A 26,460-nucleotide genomic window follows, 5' to 3' on the forward strand; every position below is an offset into this window, starting at 1 on the left:
AGGGACTTTAAGCAAGGATTTGTATGCAACTTTTAAAAAAATGGCTAACTTGCAGATATGATCTTCATTTCCAAAACTGTGAGCTGAGGTCGGGTTTTCATTCATAGCAGCAATCAATCTATAAATTATCTATTATTTCCTCCTCATATTTCAAATTAATTGATTATTTTTTATTCATAATAAAATAGTCTTTCTTAGTTCACATAGGAATATTGATTTCAATGTTAATGATGGTACAGGCATGCATTAAAATGTTTCTCCACCCCAGTATTAGAAAGCTACTATTTCTTTATGTAGCTAAATCCTTTCTTGGTCTCTTACCTTAATGTTTCGCCAGTCTGGCTCCTGCTTTGCTCTGGAATGATTTAGGCTGGCAGTAGTCAGCAGACAGTTCTTTTCTATTCACAGAACTGAGTTGGGACACACAAGAACCATCCAGTCCAACTCCTGGGCCTGCACAGACATCTCAGCAACCCCACCCTGTGCCTGGCAGTGCTGCCCAAAGGCTCCTGGGGCTCTGCAGCCTCGGGGCTGTGCCCATTCCCTGGGGAGCCTGGGCAGTGCCCAGCACCCTCTGGCTAGGGTTGTTGGTTGGGGTTTTGGTTTTTGTTCCCCCCAGTACTTTCTTGCCTACACCAATTCATTATTTCAGTGTCAGGGATAATTGAAACTCAGAGCATAAACACTGAAATATTTGGTGTGCTGTGTTTTACATAGCTAATAGATGTACTGGATCCCCAAAATATAAATCAAATTGTGTAGCCTATTACACTTTACATAGTAGAAACAAAATATGAAATACTTTACAATGCAGAAAGTGCTTTGTTGCTCCTAAGGGATACAATTTTGACAATTTTATGAGGTTGCAATTTATTTGTGCAGTGAGTTGGCACATGGTTTTGATAAAAGTAATGTTCACAGAGCATTTTGCTAACAAGAATACTTCTTTAAAGCCACTAGTCTTGCTGATTTGTATTGTACAAGCAAAGTATCTGTTAAACTCCTGGAAGTGTGCCTGTCTGAGATACACTTACAAACCCTGCATGGTAATACTGGTCTGAGTGTGAGCAACTGAATAAGCTTTCAGTCTATGCTGAGGAACATCTTTAAGGAATAATAGAAAAGAAGAAACCTGTTAAGAATTGGGGGAAGCTGGATTACCTTTTTCTGATACAGGCTTGATCTTACACAAAAGACCCAGAAAAACACATTGGCCTTGAGACTTTCATGCTACTCCTTGCTGTGAAAAAATGGTCTGATGTGGCTGTTCAAAGAATGGTGCACTTGACAGGAATGACATTTCATTGAACAAATGCTTCAAACTGTTGTCTTGCAAGATATTCTTCTGTAAATACACGTGAAATCATATTGCACACTGGACTGAATGTACATTGCTCAAAATTCAAAATATGGCATTTTCTACGTGCATGCTGGTTTTTTTTCTGAATGGGATGTATAGAAAAGGTGACATGGAAATTCTGTGCCAGCTGTGATTGTGTTTCCAAGAGCTGACAGGGACTGTGAAGCATAGGTCAGAGCTCTGGTGAGGCTCCTATACACATGTAGCACTGAAGAATCATGGCTGAAAATTCAGCTTCTCTGCTTTCCAGACTTCAGGTGGGATTAGACATCAGTTTAAACTTTCAACCTCATTTTTAGCATATCTGTTTTCATGTATTGTTTCTTTGAAATTGCTTCAAAATCCTTCCTTCCTTCCTTCCTTCCTTCCTTCCTTCCTTCCTTCCTTCCTTCCTTCCTTCCTGCCTGCCTGCCTGCCTGCCTGCCTGCCTGCCTGCCTTCCTCCCTTCTTTCCTCCCTCCCTCCACATGAGGAGGTTCAGGCTGGACATCAGCAGGAAGTTCTGCATGGAAAGGGTGGTCAGATATTGGAAGTGGCTGCCCAGGGAGGTTTGGACTGCCCATCCCTGGAGGTGTCCAAGGAATGCCTGGATGGGGTGCTCTGGGCTGGGGACAAGGTGGGAATTGAATACAGGTTGGACTCAGTGGTCTTGGAGGGCTTTTCCAACCTTAGTGATGCTATGAATTGTAAAAAAACATCACTAAGTGCCAGTGTGCCAATGCATAGCCTGTACATCCTGAGGTATGAAAAATACCTGGGTTTTTAATCCTGTTAATACACAATTCATTAATGGGGCTACATGAACTTGCCTTGCACTGAAGTTCTCATATGAGAACAGAACAGAATTATAATAAATGCTCATCTAATAGCTGAAATCAAGAAAGCTGCCAGCTGAGACACTGCCAAGTCAGCCAGCTGGGACAAGGATCAGCATATCCAGGGGCTAAGGCTTGGACCAGAACTTAAAAATGTGTTTCCATTCTGAGCTCTGCTGGGAGATGCCAAGCAAGTCTGTTTGAGCACCTGATGTTTTTCCTTTCATTATATCTTGTCTCTGTGGACACAGAGAAACTCCAGTTCTCCCTGGAGTACCTGTAACAGCAAATGACCATCCTCAGCTGGATCTCCTGTTCCTCTGTGCAACATTCAAGTGTGCCCCCAAAACCACCCCAGGCCTTCTTCCTGCTCAGGTGCTTCCACAGCTGCACTCCTTTAGAGTTTGAGAGTCAAATCTCAGTTTTCTGTTAAGCTCTTCAGATTGTTTTTGTTATGAGATGGGGTTTAGTTATTGTTAGTCGTTAAGAGATAAAATAAAAGCAGAATACAACTCAGGAAATTACTGCTTAAAGGAGTGGTACATTTGCTTTTAAAGATTCTCAACACAGGTTAGTGAATATAAGAAAAACAAAATTAAACTGCTTGTAAAAAATGGGAATAGGAACATGAGTCTGGGTCATCTCTAAACTGCAGTTCACCCCAGTGTGGTGATTACTGCAGGTACTGGAAGCAGCTGGAGTAAATAGGTGAAACTTTTTGATTTTGTCCCAAAAGCTGGGAGTATTTGTAAATGAGTTTGGCAAGATTCTCTAGAAAACTCACTCAAGAGAAACATGGTAAAATGTATTACAAAATTAGTAGCACAAAGAAGTTTTTTTTTTTCCTGTGGGTAAAAAAAAAAAAAAAAAAAAAAAAGTCTTGTTTTGGATAGCTGTGATCAAAAAGATGCTTTGTAGCAGTTTGAAGAGTTTTTATTGCATTGGTTTTTTGGTGGGAAAGTAAACAAAATAGTTTGGAGAACTGCAGTTTATTTCCTAATTGCGTGCATTATAATAATGGCATCCCTTTCCAGTTGCAATTACAAAAAATTCAAACAGAGAAATTAAAACTCTGCATTCTTCCCCGAGAGTAACCACAATTGATAAATATTATCCCTAAGCAACTCCTCTCCCATTTTTCCTAATGAAGAGCAATAGAAGTCATTCCATTCACTTACCTGGAGAAGCCTGGAGCAGCTGTGTTTTCCCAAAGGCTTGGGCTGTGCTGGGGGCTGGCAAGCTCACCTGGTGCACAAGAAAGTGCAAGTGAAATGGATTCATCTATTTTCGTTATCCAAGCTAACAGGGTATTAAAAGTAAGACTAGAGAGTGAAAAATATATTGGATTCCTTTCAGCTTAAATTATCAAAGGAGCTGCTGTTAATGTAAGGAAAGACTGGTTTCAATTTAGAAAAGTGCTCTAGTTCCTCTTCCATACCACCTTTTCAGTAGAATTTAAAGTTTTAAAGGCTAGATTTTTAAATCCAACTGGATCTTTTTGGATAGAGTAGGAATCAGTCTTTAATATTTAAATTATACTTAAATTTCTAAGATACTTAAGTGCTTTCTGAAATGACCCTCCTACCTTCTTGGCTATTCTTCATTTTAAAGCTTATTAATAATGCAAGATGGGCATGAAGAGGTGTTCCTGTTGAAAAGGAGCAGCAGAAGTTTGTGCAATCTGTGTGCCATCTTCCTCCCTGGAAGCCCAGTAAAGACACTGGTGAGCAGGACTGTGGGTTTGGCACACAGGACACCAGCTTGGTGCAGTGAGTGTGGGGTGGGCAGAGGCAAGGGCAGGAAAACCTCCAAAAGGACTGGCACTGCCTCAGCTCCTGAGCAGGGCTGTGGGATGAGGAGAATGCTGCATGAAGGGATCTCTCTTGAAATTCATGGAGGTAATCAGTATAAGAGCACAAAATATTTGAATAAAAGTCACTTTCTCATTGTTTGTTCTATTCCAAAGCTGCAGTGCTATGGAATACAATCCTGGAACTTCTGAGAGCAATAAGGGGGACCTGAAAATATTAATGGTAAAAAAGAAATGACAACATTTCTGTGAGCATTTGAGCTCTTCACCAGTATCTGTTTTGGGTTATTTGAGTTTGGAGTCTTTTTCTGTTCTATATATTATGGGGTTTTGGTTTAATTTTTGAGATGGATATTGACAAACATGTTAGAAATTAAAGGAAAAAGAAAGTTAAATGCTAGCATGATCTCTGTGCTTTTGTTAAACAGGATCAGGAACTGCTGTGAAACATACTGCTTTGATTCCTTTCTTAATATGAATAATACTGATGTCCTGTCTTTGGGTCATGAAAACTGGGTATTTATCTGCAACGATCATGGAACTTGGGTATCTGCCCAATTAAAAGTTATTTCCATTTAATAGTCTATTTTAAATACAAGTGGCATAAAACCAAATATACTAGCTTGAAAACAAATCAGCAGGAGATTCCAAGCCAGAACTACAATTGAATAGGAAAATTAAAACAAAGACAGAAAACGGTGGCTTAAACTGACAGTCAGAATCCAACCTGACACCCTGTCAGTCAGGGTGGGGGTAGCAGTCTCATTAAATGGTGGCTGCAGTCGTCTTGAAGGGATAGATGTGGTTCTGTTGAAGTGGTGATCTTGTAGAAAGGTTCAATTTTCCTCTGAAGGTCCAGTGGTGCTGATGTAGCTCTGGTCCTCTGGGAATCCTACAGATAAGGCTGCTTGTGCTATTCCAAACCTCAGATTGTATCCAGATAGGAATGCTTGGTTCCTCCTCCTGGGTGGGGCGTCTCACAGTGGGATGATGTAATTTTATCAGTCATGCAGTGGGACTCAGTGGGCCATTAGCAGAGATAACCCCCAGAGTTATCAGGGATGAGTCATGGAAGAGATAAAGATCACTGCCCCACCTGCTTTGAACGGCTTGTGAAGATGGTGATGGAATACATACTGCTGGTTACATCTTACACTGCAACCTCAGACACCAAAGAATGTTTTGATAGCATGGGAAGAAGCAGAAAATGTTATTTAAAAGCTAGCAAACTTTCTAGCAAAGCTGCTGTAGTTTCTCCACTCCTGTAATGTTTTTCTGATTAGTTCTATGCCAGTCTTCTTTGCCTCACTCGTTCTTGTAGACCTTTGCTCCAGTACCTGCATTAAGTAATTTTAATTTATTATGATAAGCCATATAAAGTTTGCAATTCAGCAAAGTCCTTGTCACTTTGCTGTAAACCATCTCATGATGTGGCCTAACCAATTCTGACAGCAGAGAGAATACAGCCACAATGTAGAGTTTTAAAGTTATTTACAGTGCTTGAAGGTCTGTCTGAGTACAGTATCCACTTAATCCAGCCTAAATCTAGGGAGCTGTCTTCTGGTCCTGCCACTCTGTCTAACAGCTGTTAGTAATAGCTGTTCTACTCACCCTGTCTGCTGACTGAAAATGTATCTAGAGCTCTTGCATCTTATGAGGCAGATCAAAATTGACATTTTTTTATTGATGTTGCTGGTTTCTGCTGAATAATTGAGGACAAATAAAAGTAACAGAACTCAAAAATGAAGCGGAAAAGGAATTTTTTTGGTAGAATTACCAGTCATCTGACATCTGTAGTTAAATAAGTAGTCCTTTAAAAATGCAGGTTTTATACATACACATATATATATATGCATGTATATATATAAACATAATTTCACTATTAACTTTATTAAATGAAGGTATGATGCAGACAGATCTCCTTTAGCAGTTCCATTTCTTCTTCAGTGAGTATTAAAAATTAAAAACTGCATATTTGTTCCATGAGGAAATGAATGAATATTGTTGGCTTTTACTGTGTCCTAAATATTTTATTATCCATATGTGTATTCAATATAGAAATTCGAAAACATGGTTTAAATTTTAGCAGATCATCTGGTTCTGATTTACACTGGGGCAGGAGGAGAGGGAGCAACCAGTAGGTGCAGACTGGGGTTATGGGTGATATCAGGCTGAATTCATGATGAAAAAAGCTTATTTGGAAACTACAGCAGTGCTGGTATGAAGTTCCAGTCGTGGAGGACAAGTATTAATTAATTTGAATTAATGTGGTGTTATGAAGGACATCTTATTAAAGAAATCAGGATTTAATTTTTTATTTAGTTTACATTTAGTTGATAAACTTAATTCCATGGCTTATATTTAACATATTTATCCTTCAGCTGTGCATTTGACTTGTTATCACACAACATGGGGATTAGCTGTATAACCATATTAATAAGGTACACATTTAGGGGATTTAAGCCTGGCTAACTGACAGAAGTGGTTGTCAGGAACGAATCATCTTCTAACACTTGTTCTTTTTTCACAAGTGGAGTTGCAAAGGAGATGATGTTAAATCTGGCAGTATTGACATCTCAGAAGAAACTTCTAGATCTCAATAAATTGAATAGGTGTAGATCTTTGAAAGTCAGTAGGTTATCAAAATGATGGGAATTGAGCAGTAAGATCTGGATCATTTAATCAGTTGAGCCTATCAATATATCATTTTTAAAATATAAACATGAAAGGTCGTAAGTTTAAGAAGAAAGAATTTAGATGAAAGCTAGAGAATACTGCACTTGTGATCTGGAAATAATTTAGATGTGAGAGTTTGCAAACAATGACCATGTCTTCTGTGCAGTAAGACTCAGAAACAGCTAATGAGATGTTTGTATATACATCAGAACAAAGACTTAATTACCTCAGGGGGAATGACTCTAGTCCAAGGTAATGTTTTTTAGATGTCTCACTCTATTGTTTCTGTGCCTGGTGTCTGTGTGGAAAGTCACAGCTAATGCCTTCTAATGTCAGCTCCATTTTAAATGTGCTGGGAAAGAACACTTCTTTCTTGAGAAATGTGAGGGCCTTGTATTATGCACAGCATTATCCAACAATAGCCGTTTTGGTAAATACAGACAATTCTTTAAGGAACATTCAGGTTCTGTTGGGGGCTGCATGGGTGCTTAAACAAAAGGCCCCACATGTTTAGTAACTGTATGGTGAAGCCAGATGACATTGAATAGAAACTGAAAGGCACAGATAAGATATAAATTATAAACAAAGGAAATGGTGAATTCTACCTGTTTACAAAATCAGCACTTCTTAAATGGAGAACCAGCTTGTTTTGGCAAAGACTTTTTTAAGGAAGGACTCAGAATTTAAGTGTAAAAATGCACGTGTCTGAACAAACCAATGGGCAGTTCCTAACCACCCTGAATTCAGAGAATTCAGCAGCCCTCACTGCTTCCTGATGTTCCATGGTCTTCAACAATCCTGGTCTTTTACCATCCCTCCTGCTCTTTACCCCTACCTGGTGCTCAGGGCATGAGTCAGATCTTTTTGCCTTGAGTTTGTGGAGACCTGTCAGATCCAATGGTAAGAGTGACTGTGTCCATAGCCTGTTAGGGGGGTTTCAGCACTGATCTCATCTTTTTTGCTTTGGGAGGAATGGCAAATAAAGCCCATATTTCTGTTTATATCTGCTCAGTTTACTGAACACAGTGAAAGATGTTTACCTCTTCTGCACCTCCAGAGGTGCTGAAAGGTAGAGTGTACTAGTGACAAGATTATTGCCAGCTGAATCAAGAGGTATTTTAGACTTTGTATTCCTGGCAGAATTAGTGGCTTGTAGGCATCCTGGATGACCTGTTAGAGCTACTCACATTCCTGTTGCAGAGATTTACATGGCAAGAAATAAGAGCTGAGAACTTCTGTAGATCAATCCACTGCTGCTTGGATGTGGCATCAGACTCTGGGACATGCTTTAAGGCAGAGTGCCTGTGTAGATCTTTTTCACCCATCTTTGGGGATGCGATTTCTTCTCCAGCAACGTCAGCAGGAAGCACAGAAGAGTTTGTGGGGTTAAGTCTGAGAGATGTGGTCCTGCAAGTGCTGCCTCTGTGTGTTGCTTGTTTTTCTGTGTGCCTTCATCTTCCTGTAGGGAGAAGGAACCGGGGTGGGTGGGTAACAAATCTTTGATGTAGAGAGAACAGATTATGTCATTTTGGTGCAAGAGCTGGACTGTGCCTTCCCACAGACAGGGCTCTTCTCTGCAGTTTCACATCTTGACATAAACAGTTTCCATCTTTAGGTAGACATGCAGCATCAGGACAAAAGCTCTTTCATTATTTTGATCGTTCTAGACATTATGCTGTTAGCTAAGGACTGGAATTCTTGCTCTATTTGCTGCTAGTGGAGGCTCTGCCATGAATGGAATAACTGAAACACCCTCAGAGTTTTAGGCATGCAGTGAAATGCTAGGCTCATTTATAGTTGATTAATACTATCTTTCCAATCCTTACAGCTTTAATTCTTTCAATAAGATCAGTAGATCTGCAGAAACTGATGAACACCGAGTCAGGCAATTTTCTGTGTGCCACTTAAAAGCAGGCAAATGGATTTGTCAAGCCTTGTGTGACAGCTTGAATTGTTGAAAGTTCTGTTGAGAGTGTACTTTCCCTTCACTTGCACCCAGATGATGATTTGTACTCTGAGACATGGATTAAGGGAATCACGATCAGTATTATGGATTTCTTGTTGAGACTGCAAGAGCTTAAGAGCTGTTGGAATCATCTCTCCTGGATGCATTTCATTTTGTTCCCCAGCTCTTGCAGTGGTATTTGTTTTCCAAGTTGCTTATTGTCTCCTTAGGAGTTGAAATCAGTTAATGTGTCTTTAAAGCTTTATTCTCATGAGTTCAGCTTTGCAAAACTCTCCCTGCATCAGCAGAAAACCATGCACGTGGGAGTTTCCAGGACAGCATGGAGGGGGTGTCTCTTGATAACACTTTCTGGTTCTGTTGTATTGGATTGACTTGAATTTAGCTTGCTGGTGTGTCAGGACAGAAAACTGTTGGAAACTCAACAGATTAGTCTGGACACTTTTTGCCATATAATTTTAAAGTGTTGATACATGTTTTCTTTACTCAGTCTTTTGCAAAGACTTATAAGTCCTCTCTAGATTTTTACAACAGATATTTCACAACCCCAAGAGTAGATCCTTAGAGTCATCTATCTCAGGCTTGGCTCTCAAAAGAGTAATTCCACTGGATTGAAAAGGCAAGTGTTTGAAATTCAGGAGACTATAAAATTGATTCTTCCATAAAGAAGTAATTTGTGGTAAATGGTGTAGTCCTCTGGACAGCTATTCACTCATTTTATGTGACTGGGACCCTTGAAACATGGTCTGAAAAGATTAGAGAAGGACATCTCTGATCTGTTATTTATCAAGCCAAAAAACCTTTCTTTTTGACGATACAGCATCTGGAAGCAGACCCAACCAAACACACCATGTTACTCAAGGCTTCTGGGACCAGGGTAAATGCAATTTTAAGAAAAGTTTGGATAGTGTTGTGGAGTTTGCTAGAAGATTCTGAAATACTTAACCAGCTTTTCTGTATTTAGTTGCATATTCTCTGCTGGAGAAGCAGCAATGCACTGTGTTACTCCAGAAATCATGTGGGAGATCTAGGCTGGGTTGCAGGGTTCTGAATTCTGGCAAGTGAAATTGTCTGGCACGAGCCTCCTCCAAGTAAATATCCTCCCAAGAAGATGTTAGTCACCTCTCAGGTGACAGCTGGCATTTACATGCTGTGTCCTTGCTCTGGCAGTCTCTGTAGACTGAGGAGGAAATCAGAACACTTCTGGCCAAAGTGCTGTCTTCAAACAAAAGCACTTACTACAGTTAGCATTCAAATGAAGCAGTGCATTACATTGAAAGTAAGACAAGCTGTCAATATATATCTGATTAGTTTATATCATAATGCTATTTCTGGTATTGGCCTTTTTACTGTCCTTCCCCCAGTGCTTCTCACAGCTAAAATATTTCTTCTTCAATATTTCATTTTGTTTAATGTTACTGTGTGTCCTTGGTCTCATACTACCAAGGTATGATGGAGAGACAGGAAAAGCAGCAATGTGGTTGGGAGAACAGGTGGTATGAGATGATGCAGTCTGGGTTGTCTGCATCTCTCAGCCTCTGTCACTTCTGTTGGCACTACCAGGCTCCTGGGGGAACTGCAATCAGGTACCATTCATAAGAAGTTTTGAGGTGTGTTTTCTCTTCCAGGTAGATTTACTGCAATCTTTTAAAAAGTAATGAATGTTCTCAATAAACCTTGATAAAGCTCGTTGCTACATCAGCATTAGTTCTTGTTAGATTTGAGTACTTAGATATTCCAAATGACCTTTCTAGACATCTTCTTTCGAGAAGATACAGCTCATATACTCTTCAAAATAAGCTGTTGTTATTTCATCAGAATATAAATGGACAAAGCACTTTGTAAGGTAGTAAAATAAATTCGCTGCCCCCAGTCAGCTTGCTTATAAGCATAAATAGTCAAAAATGAAAATGAGAGGATAGGATTTATGTAAATCAAACTAGGCAGCAGCTCAAGTCTTGTTTTGTGGTTATTTCAGTATTTGTATGTTCAGTGATTTCATGATAGGTGCCTGTGGTGGAAACAACTATCACAGTGTTTTAAATGTTAAATATTTTTAGAGAAAATTTGAAGTAAACTGAGATACCAGCAATTTCATTAACATATCCAAACAGTAGAAATCAACATGAAAATTCAATTTTAACATGTATGAGTCAGATTAAATAATAAAATATACCTTTTCTAATATTTGTAAATACAATATAATGGGTAAACAGGATTCTCCTACAGTTACTGGTTTCCTCATGTCACATTTAGATCACTGCAAGCAATGAAGGCATAAAATAGTTTACAGTAATGTACAACTACTTGGAACAAGGAGAGCTTAGAAACATGTTTAAAAACTGTAATTCATCACGTTTTAGTTTGTCTTAGCTAAACAAAATCTATTGCAATAACATGCCATTTTAAAGGTTGAATTGCTATGGGGTATTGAGTGTTCCTGACCAGCTTTAGAAAGAGATTTGCACTGCAGACTGACTTACCCATAGTAAAGAATAGTTAAACTTTTATCTCTGTCACATTTGTAAGTGTCAGCCTGCCATTAATGCAGGTGATGGGAGCTGGCTGCAGCCATGACATTATGTTCACCTACCAGCCTCCCCTCCCTGGTGGAGGTAAGAGGATGTCCTAGAGAAATGAAAATTGATGGCTCCTCCAGTAACTAGAGCCTCTCTTGGCTCTTCTTGTTTGTTAAATTAGAAAGGATTTAAATAGGAAAATTGGTTAATTGTCACCTTCTATTTTTTCATAAAGCACAGGCTTTTAGTAGCCTTGTGCTTTGAGTTGAAGAAACTTGAAAACATGCTGGTGCAGTAATAAGGATAAAGCATTTCTCTTTATTATGGTCAGTTACTGCTAATCTCCTTTTAGAGTTTTAACAGGGATTTATAGGGATTCATTTGTGGTTTAGATTTGCAGATAATTAAGCACCTTTCTGCTGCGAAGAAGAAATGGAGAGAGAATTGGCTCAAAGCTAGAAAAAGATTCCTCTACTATCTCATATATTAAACTTCCTTTTATTTGGTTGTCACCCCAATAGGAATGATTAGTGGGTTGTAAAGAAAGAAAATGTATTGCATTACATCTATTAAAGCATGTTTTATATGTAACAGTAATTAAAATATAATTGAAATCATGAGTTCTTCTAATTATTGGCTTTACATAATGCATAGTTAAAGAGTGAGCATCTATAAATGTGTCTTTTTTACATATCCAGAAATGGTTTGCTGGCAGCATTTTAATTAAAGATGGATTAGCTAAAATGCAGTTTAATCATTCTGTCATCAAAGGATTTAGACCTCGTTAATTAGCTGTTGATAAATACGTTTAAACTACAAAAAATTTAATTTAAAGTATGCCAGTTGTTGTGGTGGCCAACAGCTGGCCTGAAGGCCTCACAATTATAATTAATCTCCATTTATAACTGGAAGGTGACTGGTTATATAATTACCTTGTGATGTAACTTCAGTGTGGACAGAGCAGGCCTAGGCTGCTGGGGACACGAGCCGCTATTGGCTGCTTGGCTGAGCGGCAGCGAGCCGCTATTGGCTGCTTGGCTGAGTGGCAGTGAGCCACTATTGGCTGTTTGTCTGAGCGGCAGCGAGCCGCTATTGGCTGGTTGGCTGAGCGGCAGTGAGCCGCTATTGGCTGCTTGGCTGAGCGGCAGCTGGGTCAGCCAATGGGAATTGATTGCGCGGACCCTCTGAGCTCTATGAGGAGAACTGTGCCTAATAAAGGTCGGCTCTTGTGGAGGAACCTTGAAGTGAGGTGTCCAATTCCTGCCTCCCTCAGCAGCCACAGGCTGTGATCTAGAATTGCTAGAGCTGGAAATGGAGCAATAAGTCTCAGAAACATCTCTGCCATGTCTTTCTGTAATATTAAATTAAATATGAAATGTAGGCCAGTGCAGAACTTTGTTCTGCCTTGTTAGTAATGGATGTGATTCCAAGTGGTCTTTTGAATTGGTGAAGAATTAAAACAGAGACTCTTTTAATGATCATTGCATTGTAGTGTGGCAGTGGGATCTGTTTTCCATTTATGTATTTAGTAAAGATTGAAAACTATTTGAAAATCCCTCTGCTCTGGAAAATGGATGAAAACAAATCCTGTTGGAAGGTTTCCAGCTCCTCGTTGCTGTAGAGGAGCAGAGCAGGAGGAGCCCTCTGTGTTAGTACAGGCAGCCTGGCAGGGGCAGGGGCAGGGGCAGGAGGGAGCCCATGGAAGGTGGGCTTAGCACAGCACAGAAGGACAAGTTCCCACCTTCAAACCCGTGCTGAGCCCCGCAGCTGGAGAGCACTGAGGTGACCTTCTCCCTGCTGTGGCTGTGCAGGCAGCAGGGTGGTCACTCACATCAGCTCCATTCCATTGCCTGTGCTGGTGTCATCACAGCTGGAGTTCCAGCCATGGCATCTCTCGTCCTAGGCAGGCCTTTCCTGCCCATTGCACATGGGGTTCTTGGCCTGGCTGGAGCCTGCTGCAGTGCTGTGGGGAATCCTCATTTCTGAGGATTTCTGTTCTCTATAACAGCTCCTGGGCTGAGCTGGCAGCTCTGCAGGAGGCACACACCTCCTGCCTCTGAGCTTCTGTTAACCAAAAACCAGGTGAGGTAAACCTTGACTTGCAAGTCTGTCAGAGTTGACATTAAACCATTTTATTTTTAATATCTTAATCAGCTCAATTACTATGAAACACTAGCTGTATTTCAACAGGATTGATAGTTAAAGATTTCAGTAGCATAATAGTCATAATATTTGACTCCACAATCAACTGGGTTTTATGCAGATGAATCAAACACTTCTGACAAATGATAGGTGAATTTTCTGAGTAGAGTTAAAAGAGTTTCAGTAAAATAGTAATTTGACAACCATACCATTTTAAAGAAATTTTTAAAGGCTTCTTAATTGTTAAGGTGAAGATTGACTTACTGAAAAGTGGTATTTACAGAGCATTCTTGTTAACTGTCCTGTCTCTAGGGTACCCATTTTGTTGTCTTGCCAATCTTCTGGAAAAGCAGCAACTGAGTGGGAGGTTATAGGCTTACATAATCATTGTTTGCATTTGAACATTGGTAATGAAATGGCTTAGCTGAACTTCTGTGAAAAAGCATAACTTGATGAATTTTCAGAGTCAAAGAGGTGTGGCACCAGTGTAGAATCGGATGAAAGACAAACCAAGTGACAGTCTCCATATGCACTTCTTTACAATCCCATCTTTGAAAGCTCTTGTCCTTTCCTCATAGTGGAAAAAGAAAAACTTGGATTAAACTCCAGCAGTCCTGTTATAAAAAAACTTACATCAACCTCTCTGGAAGGGAGAAGGGAGAAGGGGAGATCATTCCACAGGAAATCTTAAACTACTGCAGTATCAGAGTCATGTTCTCTGACTCAAAAATCAAAAATTCTAGATTTGCAAATTGATGGGGGGAATTTTCTTCATGTGGAATAGATATGAGGAAGAGCTACAAAATTAAGAATTGGAAAGGAAATGTCGCTGTGTGTGAGGAAAATGCAATTCCTGATTCTCTGAATTCACCGACCTGTGCAGCTTACACAAAAAGATGAATTATCAACTCATCTCATATAAGCTCTTCAGTTATTCTTTACATAAGACAGGTAATTTATAATTCCCAATTATGCAATTAAAATGCTAATTACCCCTCACCTAAACTCTCTGTTCTTGAACTGATATTATCAATTGCTTTCAATCATTGCAAATCATATCTGACATATGTGACAGTGCTGAGTTTTGTATTATTTATGGACTTTCTGTTTCATGTGTCTCTGGTTTCCAGGTAGTATTAATGGCTTTACCTTGATGGGCTTTGGTTCCTGAAGGAATGGTATTCCTTCTATCTGTGTTGTTTTATATCTTAAAATATATTTGCATTTTAGGGTAATCTTACCCTCTGTTCCTGCCATGAGCTCTGGCTTGTGATCCATTTTAGTACAGAGAAGTAACACACTTAGAAATCCCAATATTAATTATTACAGATGTGAGTACACTTACTTCTGTGCTGCTCCTACACAGCTCTTCCTTACTTCATAAACATTCTTACTGTATTTACATTAAATGTAAAAATGTAAAAAATGTACTGCCAGTTTCCTGTGTCACACCTGCTTGCCAAAGTTACTTCTTCTGTCATGCTGGACTCAAATAACATTGGTCACTTTTAAGGTTCTATTATTATGTAGCATTTGATGCACATAATGAAAAGTAACTTATTTAAAGAAAATACAGCAAAAATGAGAACAGAAACTAGATGTTAGAATTCAGAAGGATCAACTTCTTTTTTTAAAAATCACATATTATTTCTGCTTGTGCATGATATGAATTAGGACAATTGTAAATAGACATGCTTCAAAGTATAGCTCCTTTCAGTATCTCTGGTTGATAATAAGCTTCAGCAGTTCTCCTCTGTGAGCATGCAAAATAACCCAGCCAGGGATTTTAATCTAAAATTTTACTGGGAGTAGTGTAACCAGTTAGTTTAAGAAGTCAGTGCACAGGAGTGGTTTTGTTTCCTGTTGTTCATGGATCTACAAGTTTTGTTCTAAACAATTTCCAGGCATAAATAAGTAAGTATATTGTCTCCAAGGTATAGAATAACTTTGCTCATCTGCTCATTGTGCTGTTTGTCTTACTTGGCTGCAAGTTAGTAATCCATCGTTTGTTCATTAATAGTAAGTTGGATTATTCCTCCTACACTTCTCCACTCTATTTTACCCTTTTGCAATGAAGTACTGACTTTTTTTTTGTTTTTGTATTAAAACAACCTCAGAGATGTTTTGCAGTACTGCAGTGTGCTGTTGTGAACTAAATGAAAATAGGATTAGATAGGCTAAGCCTTTAAGCATCTAGCTGCCCATGGAAAATACATTACATTAGCAGAGTAAGTAGGTTAACAAAGAAAAATGCTCTGTTTTTAAGAACCTCACTATATTTAGTGTGGAATTAAAGGAAGCACTGCTCACTTTGCTCCTGTATTCACTGCCAGGCTGTTCCTGACACCTTGCCTTCTTTCCTCTGAGCATGTTTCTTTCAGCCTAGTTTGATGTTAAGTATAAATGCTTTAGCAATCATTGGCAAATTATATTTATTGTGGCTCAACAATTTTTTGGGGTTTGGGCTTTACAGCTTTCTTATGTGGAGATTTTGAGTGTCTAAATAATCAAAGTAATGGCTTTCAGTCCTGCTATAACTAGAGAGATCAGCTTTGGAATATTTGGCCTTTTGTGAATGCTTTGGAAAGGCGTTGGATTTTAGCCTGTATGCTTCATATTTACACCATACAAAAGCATAGGCACACATTCTAGTTGTAATTCAAAAGTAATTCAGTGCACAGGTAACTAATAGATATTCACCTACATCTTCTGTTTGTAGTGATAAAAATAAAAGAAGGAGCTACAGAAAATCCTCCAACTTCTGTCCAGAACTCCCCTAAATTACTGTGGTTTCCAATTTATAGTTGAAACCCACCTGCTTGCGTTTCAAGGTAACTCTCAAGGACTATGTTCAAAGAATACTAATTTTGAAGTATCCAAAGGTTTCTTTTCATCAAGAGGCAACTTTCTCAAATATATGTTTTCAATATAAACACCATAATGAGATGCTGACCTACAAGTGTCCTTGACTCTTGTGGACTTGGATGCTTCACAGGACAAATTGGCAGCAGATCTCTGATACACAACGTAAAAATTGGGTTCTTGAGCTGCCAGTATCCACAGATGTTCTAGATGCAGCATCTGGGAATAATGAACAGGATTATTCAGTGGTTTTCTGTCTCTCTCTCTCTCATGAGAAACCTTGGGATGAGTAATTGTTCCTCCAGCCCAAGGTGATGTTCATGTCTCATTCTGCAGCACTTGGCTGCAGCTACTGAAAGGTGTGGGACCATCACAAGATGAGGCATGGATTGGGCAGTGTTAGAGAAACCTGGAGAGGTTTTAAATTTTTTTTTTTTTTAACAAACTCAGATATTCTTGTTGCTTTTAGTTCTTTCTGTATCTCTCTTTTCTCCATGTTTATTATGCTTTCTGTAATTGCATTTCTTACTGGCTTTGTAAGATACAGGTCAAAATGCTCAATTGGATTTTTATTTAAAATTTGAACCTTTTGATCTAGAAGTGTCTTATTTTCAGGAATGAATAGCTGAGAAATCAAAATGTTGCTTTCTTATCAGTATTTCTTATAACTCAAGAAGAACAGATTATAAGAATTAAAATTAGAGATTATTTATGTACTTCTTTTAGAAATAAAAATAACGCTGCTGAGTGTGTATGGATATGTTGTATTCTAGTGATGAGGAAGACCTGAAAAAAAGCAAAATGTGAGAGCAATAAATACAAATAATTCTATTCCTCCTGCTTTACGTGTCTTTATTCTGTAAATTCACTTAAATTAAGAAAATTGTTGACACTAAACTACCTTATTTAAGGCAGTTTCAATTCATAGCACACAGGTGATTGTAATTGTCAATGTTCATTAGATAGCAGTGGAAACTGGACCAGAGATGATCATAAAACACAAACATCATTGTCAGAAAGACTGTTTGTAGAAGGTTTTACTTTACTGGCTTTTTAGGCTGTTTTGAAGTTGAGGCTCTTTAAGCATTCTGGAGATTTGTTTGGATGTATGCAGTACTCCATAGGATCTGAAAGTATATACTTGTTCTGTTATTGCTCCTGATGAATAACCCAATTTTCTGAAAGGGGAATTTTTCTTCTCTCAAGTCAGCACAGTCAGGGAGGCAGCTGAGACTCAGCAGAGCAGTGGGGTTAACATTATCTTGTGCCTCAGTAAATTTTCTAGGAGGGGAAGTGCACTCATGTCAGATTTACTTGACTTGGTGGTGACCAATACTTGGGGGGTTTTTTTAATTGATGGAAAAAACAGGGAATTTTTTTAAAACTGCCTTAAGTCTCTGCATATTGTCAGTCAAAGAAAGTGATGGTTTTGGGAGAAAAAAAATAAAAAGAGCACCAAACCGAGGATGTTCCTCTATACAGGAACAGCAACAAACCAGTTGTGTCCAAAGCAATGCACAGCCCATGCTAGCTCTAGCAAAGTTTTGAAGGTGACATGTGACAAGCCAATGCACCAGTAGTTGATCTGTGTACACCATTGAGGCCATCCTTGCATGGTAAGTGATACACACACCCTCTGGAGAAATAGTGCACAAAACATGGCAGGAAGCTTTAAACCCATGCAAGAAGAAGAGAAAGGGCTGCTTCCTTTCTGTACCTTTGTTGGTTGCATTAAAAGCTCAGGGCAAAGCATCCAGCAGCAACATAAAACTGACTGAACACACATATCCTCCAATCAGAAAGACCAGGAGAAGTTCAGGATGCAATATTTGAAATGTATGCAGAGTGCCAGATTAAAGTCCTTCTCTAATTTGACATGGACACTTTCTAGCTTTGAAAAGCCAGCCTTTGTCATCAGCAGGATATCCAGGCCTTCACTTACCTAGGCCATATCATACAAGGATGTTGGCTGTCTCTGATGGAAATTTTGTATTTTTTTTTTCCAATTGCATGAAGTCATACCCTGGAAAAGTAAATTCAAAAAAGTGATGTGAGTAGTTTTACTAACAGGAAACTCATCACCTGGCAAAGTTGTGCTATCATCAGCTCAATCACATAGATAGCCCCTTCTTTCTTAGTCTTCAAAGGAAGTCCATGATGAAACAGAAACAAAATTCAGGCAACAGCTGGATTACACAAAGCATATGTTAATTTATTTATTGCTTTTTACTGCTAGTCGGGGAGTACTTCAAGAGGTGACTACTATTACTGGCTGCATAGTTTCATAGTAATTGCAACTATGAATATATGATCAGTTGTCATATGGAAAAAGAAACCTTGCTATCCTGCATCACTGATGATGGAAAGATGCTTAGAGCATTTGTTATTTCATTTTCACATTTCATTCTTAAGTTCTTTATTAGGTTGCTGGAAGTTGCTCTCTAAAGGACATAGTTTATTCAGTCATTTCAGGTGAAGGGTCTATAAAATGCACAAAAGGTGCTTCCTAAAATGTAACTATACATATATAACTATAATTATTGTGCAGAATGTTTGTGTATAGTGTCATGTCTTACAGAGTAAACCTTGCTTGCAAACAAATGTTTCCATATGAAATGTCCATTTCTGTGAAAGAATGTCTGTGTCAGAAAAAATGACAGTTTAGGTGATAAATTTTATTAGCTCAATTTAGTGAGATCTCTGCTGGGCTCTCACCATGTCAGAGTTTCTCCTTAGCTTCTCTGGCTTTTTACTTACTCATTGCCATTATTCATTTATGGGCCAAAACAAACTCAGTGTTTTCTGCCTTATAAACCACCACGGTATTGTGAACAGAAAAGAGATCTTGTAAGCAGGGTGGCCTTCTACTGAGTCTCTAAGTGGAGGCTTTTCTTTTTTCATATGTGATTAATTTGTATGTTGTCTTTTGTTTCTCTTTAAATACTCTGATTTTGTGTAAGTTTAAAATCCAGTTTAGATTTACAAGCATGTAATGTCTTTAATATCTTTTGAATTTGAATTGTATTCTGTGGCTTGCTGCTGAAGAAGGACAAAATCACAACATCTCTATTCTTTGAATAGCACCATTATCACTCTATGTTAATGAAATTATTTCAGTATTACAAGAAATAAGGTTTTGGAATTCATTCAGCATTATAGGGAATGGGATTGTGACTAGAGCATATTTCAAAAAGAATAAAAGGATCCATGATATGTGCTTAGCTCGTAAAGCACCTAATCCTGTATTAATTGTGCTTTGGGCACATCTGCCCTCATGTGAAGGGGACTTTGACAGTGAAGATGAAAATATTGTAATTCTTTCTAAGGCCAAACAGCTCCTCCAGCAGGATGGCACTGACAGAGGGGTTCCAGGGGCTGCTCTCCCTTCCCTTCCCTGTCCCAAGCACACACAAAAGCAAACAATGCTGCCTTGTGCTGTCCTTTATAGACTGCAGGAGACTTGGCCTCATTTTACCACGTGATCTTCTTGCTCTTGGGATTGAGTTGTGTTAATTTTTTTCCCCGTGTTTGGACAGGAAAGATCATAGAGGTATTCAGGTACCACATTCTGAAATTGAGTAAATCTTATGTTTTCTTGAGACTATGCATTCCAGCCTGGACTGGGATGCACAAAGTACCAGGTTTTATGTGAAGGGAGAGCTCTGCTGGCTTGTCTGGAGAGGAGGGTGAACAGTTAGATTCAAATCAGGCTTAGGGGATATTTGATTCACCTTCAGCAGAAGGTGTCTGTGAGGTGGTAAAAATGAGAGGGCTTCAGCTGAAATTATTTTGAAGAGTTTTGACCAGTCTGGCAAGCTCCTTCCTCCATGAAAGGCTGGTTGGACTTCACTTTTCCTGAATCTATTTGACATAGATTGAGGGCAGCAGGACTGACAAGAAGGATCATGGATGTGGTTGTGTACCTGAAATGCAGCAATGCAGTGGTTTTCTCAATTCCACTTTGGAGAGTTTGGCCAGCTTTACCAGCTTCAGCATTTTCACTGTTACCATCCTGTTTGTTCTGTGGTCAGATGAACTCTCTTGCCAACAGTAATTTCCCTTTTGGTGCTGAGCTGTAAGGGAAGCAATTGCCATTTGAGGTCACTGAGCTGCACTTGAGCCCCTCTTTGCTGCAGAGTTGCTGAATGGCTTGGGGAAATGGCATGCAGCTCTGCAGGGCTGCTGAGCCTGCATGTGGGGCAAGTGAAGTGTTCAGCTGAGCAGAAATGGCCAGAGAGCCTTGTTGGGCAGCTGGGGATTTACACCAACACAGCTGTACTCAAGCAGAACTTGTTTTTCTCTGTGTCTTGGGGTGATTTAGTATAAATCATTCATTACCCCCTTTGTTTCTTTGCAGCCTGTTCCAGCACTACTGCTACACTCGAGGTGGCATGCGCCACACCTCCTACACGTGCATCTGTGGCAGGTAAGAGGATGATTTACACTGAACTGTGAAATCTTCATCGTCTGTTTCCCCCTGGATATTTGTAAAATTGGTCCTTTTAGGCATGTCATGTGTTTGCAAATGCCATCAGAGTGAGTTCTGACCTGTTTTCACTGGAAAAGACAGAGAGAGGTAGTTGGCTACCTCTGTCTCCTGAAGACATAACTTGGTAATAGATTCTGCTGCACTCCAGAGGTTCCCCAATGACTGCTGCTGCTGCCAAGAATGTGTTTATGCTCACCCCTGTGCTGCAGTTGCCTTTTTTTATTAAATAGCATCCTGGAGAAGGGCTTTAGAACTATTCTCTGTTGCTCAAAAATACTTTCTTTGAAATACACCTTAAGTATTTCTTATCATCCTCAAAATTCTGTGTCTCAAAGATTAGTATGCAATTACTAATTTGGAATTTGGAATTTTTTGCTCTCTCTGCTTCTTGCTGAACAGCTAGATTTGGGAAAGTAGTATAAAAGTTCTCCCTGCAGTTGTAGAAATGCACAAGAAATCAGTGTGGGATACATGCTGAAGAACAGCTGTGTGCTTCATGCAGAGATTAATCTTACTTAGTGGCATTAATCTAATCAGAGATGTATGACAGTTAGATGAGCCATAGATGTTGGTATATATGTTCCACTTGTTCTGCTGCTACTCAGGAACATTTGCCCTACACTCAAGTCACATACACTTACAAAAGATAATTTTTATGTCAATGACAATAATGCTATATTGCTTTGAAGGTACTAAGAACAATTAGCACCTTCACTTCTTTCTGCAGTTTACTCTATTGCTTCTTTGTAAATGCAGTTTTCCAATCTATATGCAAAATTGCAGCAGGAGCATGAGCAGTTTTATGGTAAATTGTGTATCTAAATTGTCTGAAAAGTTTTCTGGTTTAAGTACTGTTGTATAACTCGAGAATTAACATCCCAGTGAAATAAGACTCCATCTCTAAGCTTTTGTTACAGACAGTGATGTTATGATTTTTCACAGCCATGCAGACTTCACATTCACTTAGAGTGGATCAGAGCCGGTGCTGCAGGATCTATTTGGGTACTGGTGGTCAAATCACTTTGCTAAAGCTATAGAAATGTCTAGCCAGTGTTTGTGCAGTGGGTCCTCGTGGCCTGTGGGAACAGGCTGAACTCTCTCCACAGGACTGAAAAACCCAGGGCCTGCATTCCATGTGTTGGGGAAGCCAGGAGGAGGAAAGCTCCAACAGTAGCTCTGGCCTGGGGGCTGACAGGAGCCCCCTGGGTGTCCTGTCCTGCTCTGCAGGGCATGGGGGTGGGATTAGAGCTGCCTCTGAACTATTGGAGGATTTAAAACATAGAGAGGGATTATCCTTGGAATGCAAGGTCCAAACAACATTGTGACTCACTGTTGTCCTTAGGAGCTGGCATTGTATCCTACCACTAGAATTGAAAGTGCCAACAAACTCGATTAAAAAAAAATAATTACATGAGACAGCAATTTACAGACAAAGGTCTTTGTATTCTGTGTTCTGACTATGAGTGATGAAGTAAGAATGAATAATATTAACAGTTTTAAGCTAGCTCCTAATAAATGAATGAATTCAATTAACATAATAATGGCAAAAGTAATAGACAATTTTTAATACTGTGAAAATGTCATGCATTGTAAATATTTCACTTAACTACATTTACAGTTAAAAATAGCTTTTGCAATTAGGATTTTTGAATGTTTTATTCTATGCATGCTGAATTTTACACTTAAAATGGGCATATTTTGATAGGATCTTTCCTTTTTAGATCACAAGCCTGATAATGGTTTCCATAGAAAAGAATAATCCTTTTAAATAAAAACCAAGTTTGTTATTCAAATTTTTTTAAAATATGCTGATTAAGCTGGAAATCAGGAGTAATCAATACGACATTTCAGTTCAGAAATAAATCACTTGTCATGTGATATTTATTTATTTATTGCTGTCCCTGTGCAGTGTTATGCTCTTTGAGGAGATGCTAAATGAATATTTGGTGTGACCAAACCAAAACTCCTTGATGTGTTCAGTGTTATTATGAGAATAATAGCACACACTGATGAGTGTGACAGGGTGTTACCTTTTGAGATTAGTCCTGGAGTTAGTGATACTTTCACAGCTGTCAGCTGGGGAGTGGTTTGAAGTGCAGACATCACTGCCATGAAAGGAGAATGGGAGAATTTGTTAAGCATATTTGGATCTATTTGGCACTCCTCTACAAAGTGCTGCTTCCAAGTAGTGTCCTGATGCTAAAGAATTATTCACTGCAGTGTACCTAGGGTGCAAGGAACCATTTTTACAAATGGCTAAGCAAAGGTGGTGCATTGCCAGTGTCCTGGCATCCACTGGGAAGGTGCAGAGGTTCCAGCTGGAGTTGGGTGGTGGTGGAGGCATTGGTATCTCTACAACCACCACAGAAGGCACCATCAGCTGCTGCTTGTTACTCTCTTGTCTGACACTCAGGTTCAGATCCTCTTGACTGATCTTCTCTGGGCAGATGGCAGCTCTCAGCCAGTGCTATCAGTCATTAGGAATAACACTGTGCAGTGAAATGTCTTCTTCTATCTGAGGGTCGCCAAAAGTGAAGCTTTTTGGGCCAGATTAGGATACTTATTGAATCTGCTTTTCTTTGTTTCAGTTCTGTACAACTTTTTAAGATTACATGCCTTAGACAAAAAAGTGGCAAGAAGGATTAATGCTTTCTTCTGAGTTCATTCTATGATGATTTAAATCATGATGGAAATATGTTCCAGTTTTATTCAATGGTCTTTTGGTTTTTCTTTAGATGTTCTTTAATATAGAGCTACTAGCTACACTTTTTCTAGTGCTTCATGCTCAGCATAGTTCTATCCTCAAAGTATTGCTGACATTTCTCCTCTTTTTTCTAGTAATTTGCTTTCAGGGTGCTTTCTGATCTAAAATGAATCTTGGGGGATTGTTTTCCTTTGCTAGTAATCAGAATCTCTTACTGTGGTTTGCCTTCTCAGGGTGTTAATTTGCAGCTCTTCTGCTGCTTCATGCAATTCTTTCTGTATGTCTTTGGCTCCAGTTAGAAGCAAGTTATTAAAGGAATTGAAATGGATACACAGAGACCTCTGGGAGGATTTTCAGGTTGGCTGCCTGGAGGTGAGCACTGGCATGCAGTGATTTTCAGAGGTGCTGACTGAAAAGAAGGCAGTGATCCTCACCTCCCCACAGCTCTTCATCCTAAACCACAGCCTGGTGCTCTAATGCTAGACCTTGCAACTGTTGCCTCTTGAAAAAGCAGGAAGAGGCTTCTACATGAAGGCTCATTTGCTTTGCCAGTGGCTGGGGCTTTTGTTTAAATTGTTTTAAAGCCACTTTGAAAGGCTTAGTGAATCAGTGTGAACAATTTCTGGCTAACTGTAGCATTTACCTTGTGGGTACACATCATTTCTGTAGTATTGCTCCAGAAGAATCTTCCTTGCCTTCATCTCAGGACAGTGGTAAAGCTGCACCCTGCAGGGGACACTGGATGTGCACATCTTAGCAGGAACCTGCTGGAGGTTTCCATATTGCTGTCTTAATTTGAGTCACTAGAGCATTTCTGAGTCAAGCTGTCCCACTCATCCTCAGCTGCAGGGCCTGCTCAGAGCCAGGGATCAGTACTGTGCATGTGCTGGATTTGTTTTGGTTGAAAAGCAGTTGGGAGAGCTTTCAGGAGCATGTCAGCTCTGCCATGGTTGCTAATGGGTGTTGAGCTCAGGGATCTGCCCAGAGCCAGTCCTAGGGGAGCAGATCCTCTCACACCAATAAATCCCAGCAGGCAAACCCCTGCAATGCATATGGTGTGCAGGTCTGGTCTTCAGCACCAAATGTGCTCTCTGTGCTGTGATCCCATGTGTGTGACAGAGCCAAGATGTGCCTGACAGATCAGGAGCCTGAATGCCAAGAAAGATTGTGCCTGTTTAACACTTCACCACCGGTGCTGAAAAACACATCCTTCATGCAGCTCCCATCACAGTTGGTGCTGAGCCTAGCAGAAATATTTTGTAAACTAAAACCTTTATGTTAAAATGTGCAAAAGAAACCTCTCATCTTTGTATTTGCAGTGTGTTTTGTTGAAAGCATTTGTGTAGTTGTCAAATTTGAGTATATGACTTATTTATGCACTGGTATGGTATATATTGCTGAGGGTGCCAACATATCTTGATGAGTAAACGAGCTGTTTGCAAATACATAAGCATGGAGTCATGCCCTTAAGGTTCATGATAATTTTTTAAAAGTTGATCATAAATATATGCATGTGCTGTTTGCTTCTTGTACTTTATCCCCAGTTTTGGAGGGAGATAAGGAATAGTATCTGCAGCTAAATTCCTAACAAACTGCTGTGGAATATGTATTTGCATGCCAGCTATTGGTGTTTTTTAATTTCTTGTTTTTCCTTAAACACCAAACAATGTCATGCAAGGTCATTCCAGTTGCTTCCACATGCCATCCCCCCCACCTGGGAAGCAGTTCTTGAGGCAGGAAGTGGTGGTGCATCCTCCCCATGCCGACAGTGCAGCCCAGGGATGGGAGCAGCCTGCACCCCTGGCACCTGGCACTGCTCCCACTGGACACCGTGCCTGGCACAGGACACCTTTTCTTTTGATTGCACTCCATTGCCCCATTACAAAGTTTTTTTCTTCAGATAGAGCAAACTAATTTTAGAAGTGTCCTGGTGTGGAAAATATTCCGACAGTGCCCAGGAGACAGAACGTCTCAGAAAGATGACTGTTTTGATCTTGTATACAGGCTTTCTGGGTCCATTTTTAGCTATCTGCACTGCAGCAGAGGTTCTCAAGTCCAGCATCCAGCAAGGAAAAAGCATCCATCCAGTTGTGAAACTGTGCTTAAGCCATTGGACCAGCATCACAAAATGGATGTGTGAGCCTTAGTTCTATGGGGCTTTTTAACTCTTGATTTAACAGCTTTTAAATTTTCTAATTTTGTTGTTTGGGGTGTGTATAATTTTATGAAGTATTTTGTACCAAAAAGTCATCCCGGTGGTTCTGAAATATCACCTTTCATTGTCTTGCTGCATAATGATTCTTATATGCTAAAAAAACCTTAACAATAAATACTTATTGTTTTCAAAATATCAGTGTAGAGTTAGCCAGGTTGTAAAAGCCCTCTGAGATCATCCAGTCCATCCATTAACTGCCAAGTTCACTGCTGAACTGTGTCCCCAGGTGCCACAGCTACATGTCCTTTTAAATACTTCCAGGGACACAGCCCAGCCATTTAGATTGAGAGCCTGCAGAAACTTTCCACTTTCCACTCCATAATCATTGCTTATGAAATTAACTGGATGACTGATGATCTGTTAAATATCTAATATCACAAGTACTTCATGTGTCTTGAAGGTAGTCTCTTTTTGGATACAGTGCATGCTCACTGTTTTTGTAATTGCACACATCTAAAGTTTAATATGAGAAATATGTCAGATGTCACATTTACTCCAGATACAACAAAAGATTGATTGAAATTGAGCCTCAGATTCCTGTCATCCAAGATACAAAGCTGTTCCAGCATCACAGCTTGAAAGAACCAGATTTGAGCAGGGTTACCAATGAAAGGTTTGGATGAAAGCTGAGGTACAGACTGGCAAGTGAGCTGGAGGGGTTGGAGAGGAGCTGCAGTAACCCTGTCCCAACGTGTATTTTTGGATGTGATGTAATTCTTCCAGCTTTTTGAAGAGAAAAAGCAAGAGCATCTATCTGAAGAGCACAGTAAAAGAAGAATAGGTAGAGCTTGAGATCTTTATCAGCCTTTTAACTGACATTTTATAGACCCAGAGGAATATCAGTAGGCAAGAGAGGATGCCAAGGCCAAATGTAGGTCACCTGGGGGATCATGGAACTTCAGAACA

General features: G+C 39.6%; 1 protein-coding gene across 3 annotated transcripts in view; it reads left to right on the forward strand.

The window, feature by feature from the left end:
* PEPD (peptidase D) overlaps positions 1 to 26,460 on the forward strand; it is a 144,971-nt gene that overhangs the window by 55,558 nt on the left and 62,953 nt on the right. For all 3 annotated transcript variants that reach the window (XM_088171820.1, XM_088171819.1, XM_014881912.2), the window contains one exon: positions 20,504 to 20,572. In XM_088171820.1, coding sequence (XP_088027946.1) covers positions 20,504 to 20,572 — 69 coding nt within the window. The remainder of the gene's footprint in view (positions 1 to 20,503; positions 20,573 to 26,460) is intronic.

The sequence above is a fragment of the Sturnus vulgaris genome, chromosome 12, assembly GCF_052056855.1.
Source record: "Sturnus vulgaris isolate bStuVul1 chromosome 12, bStuVul1.hap1, whole genome shotgun sequence".
In the NCBI taxonomy this organism is placed as follows: Eukaryota; Metazoa; Chordata; class Aves; order Passeriformes; family Sturnidae; genus Sturnus; species Sturnus vulgaris.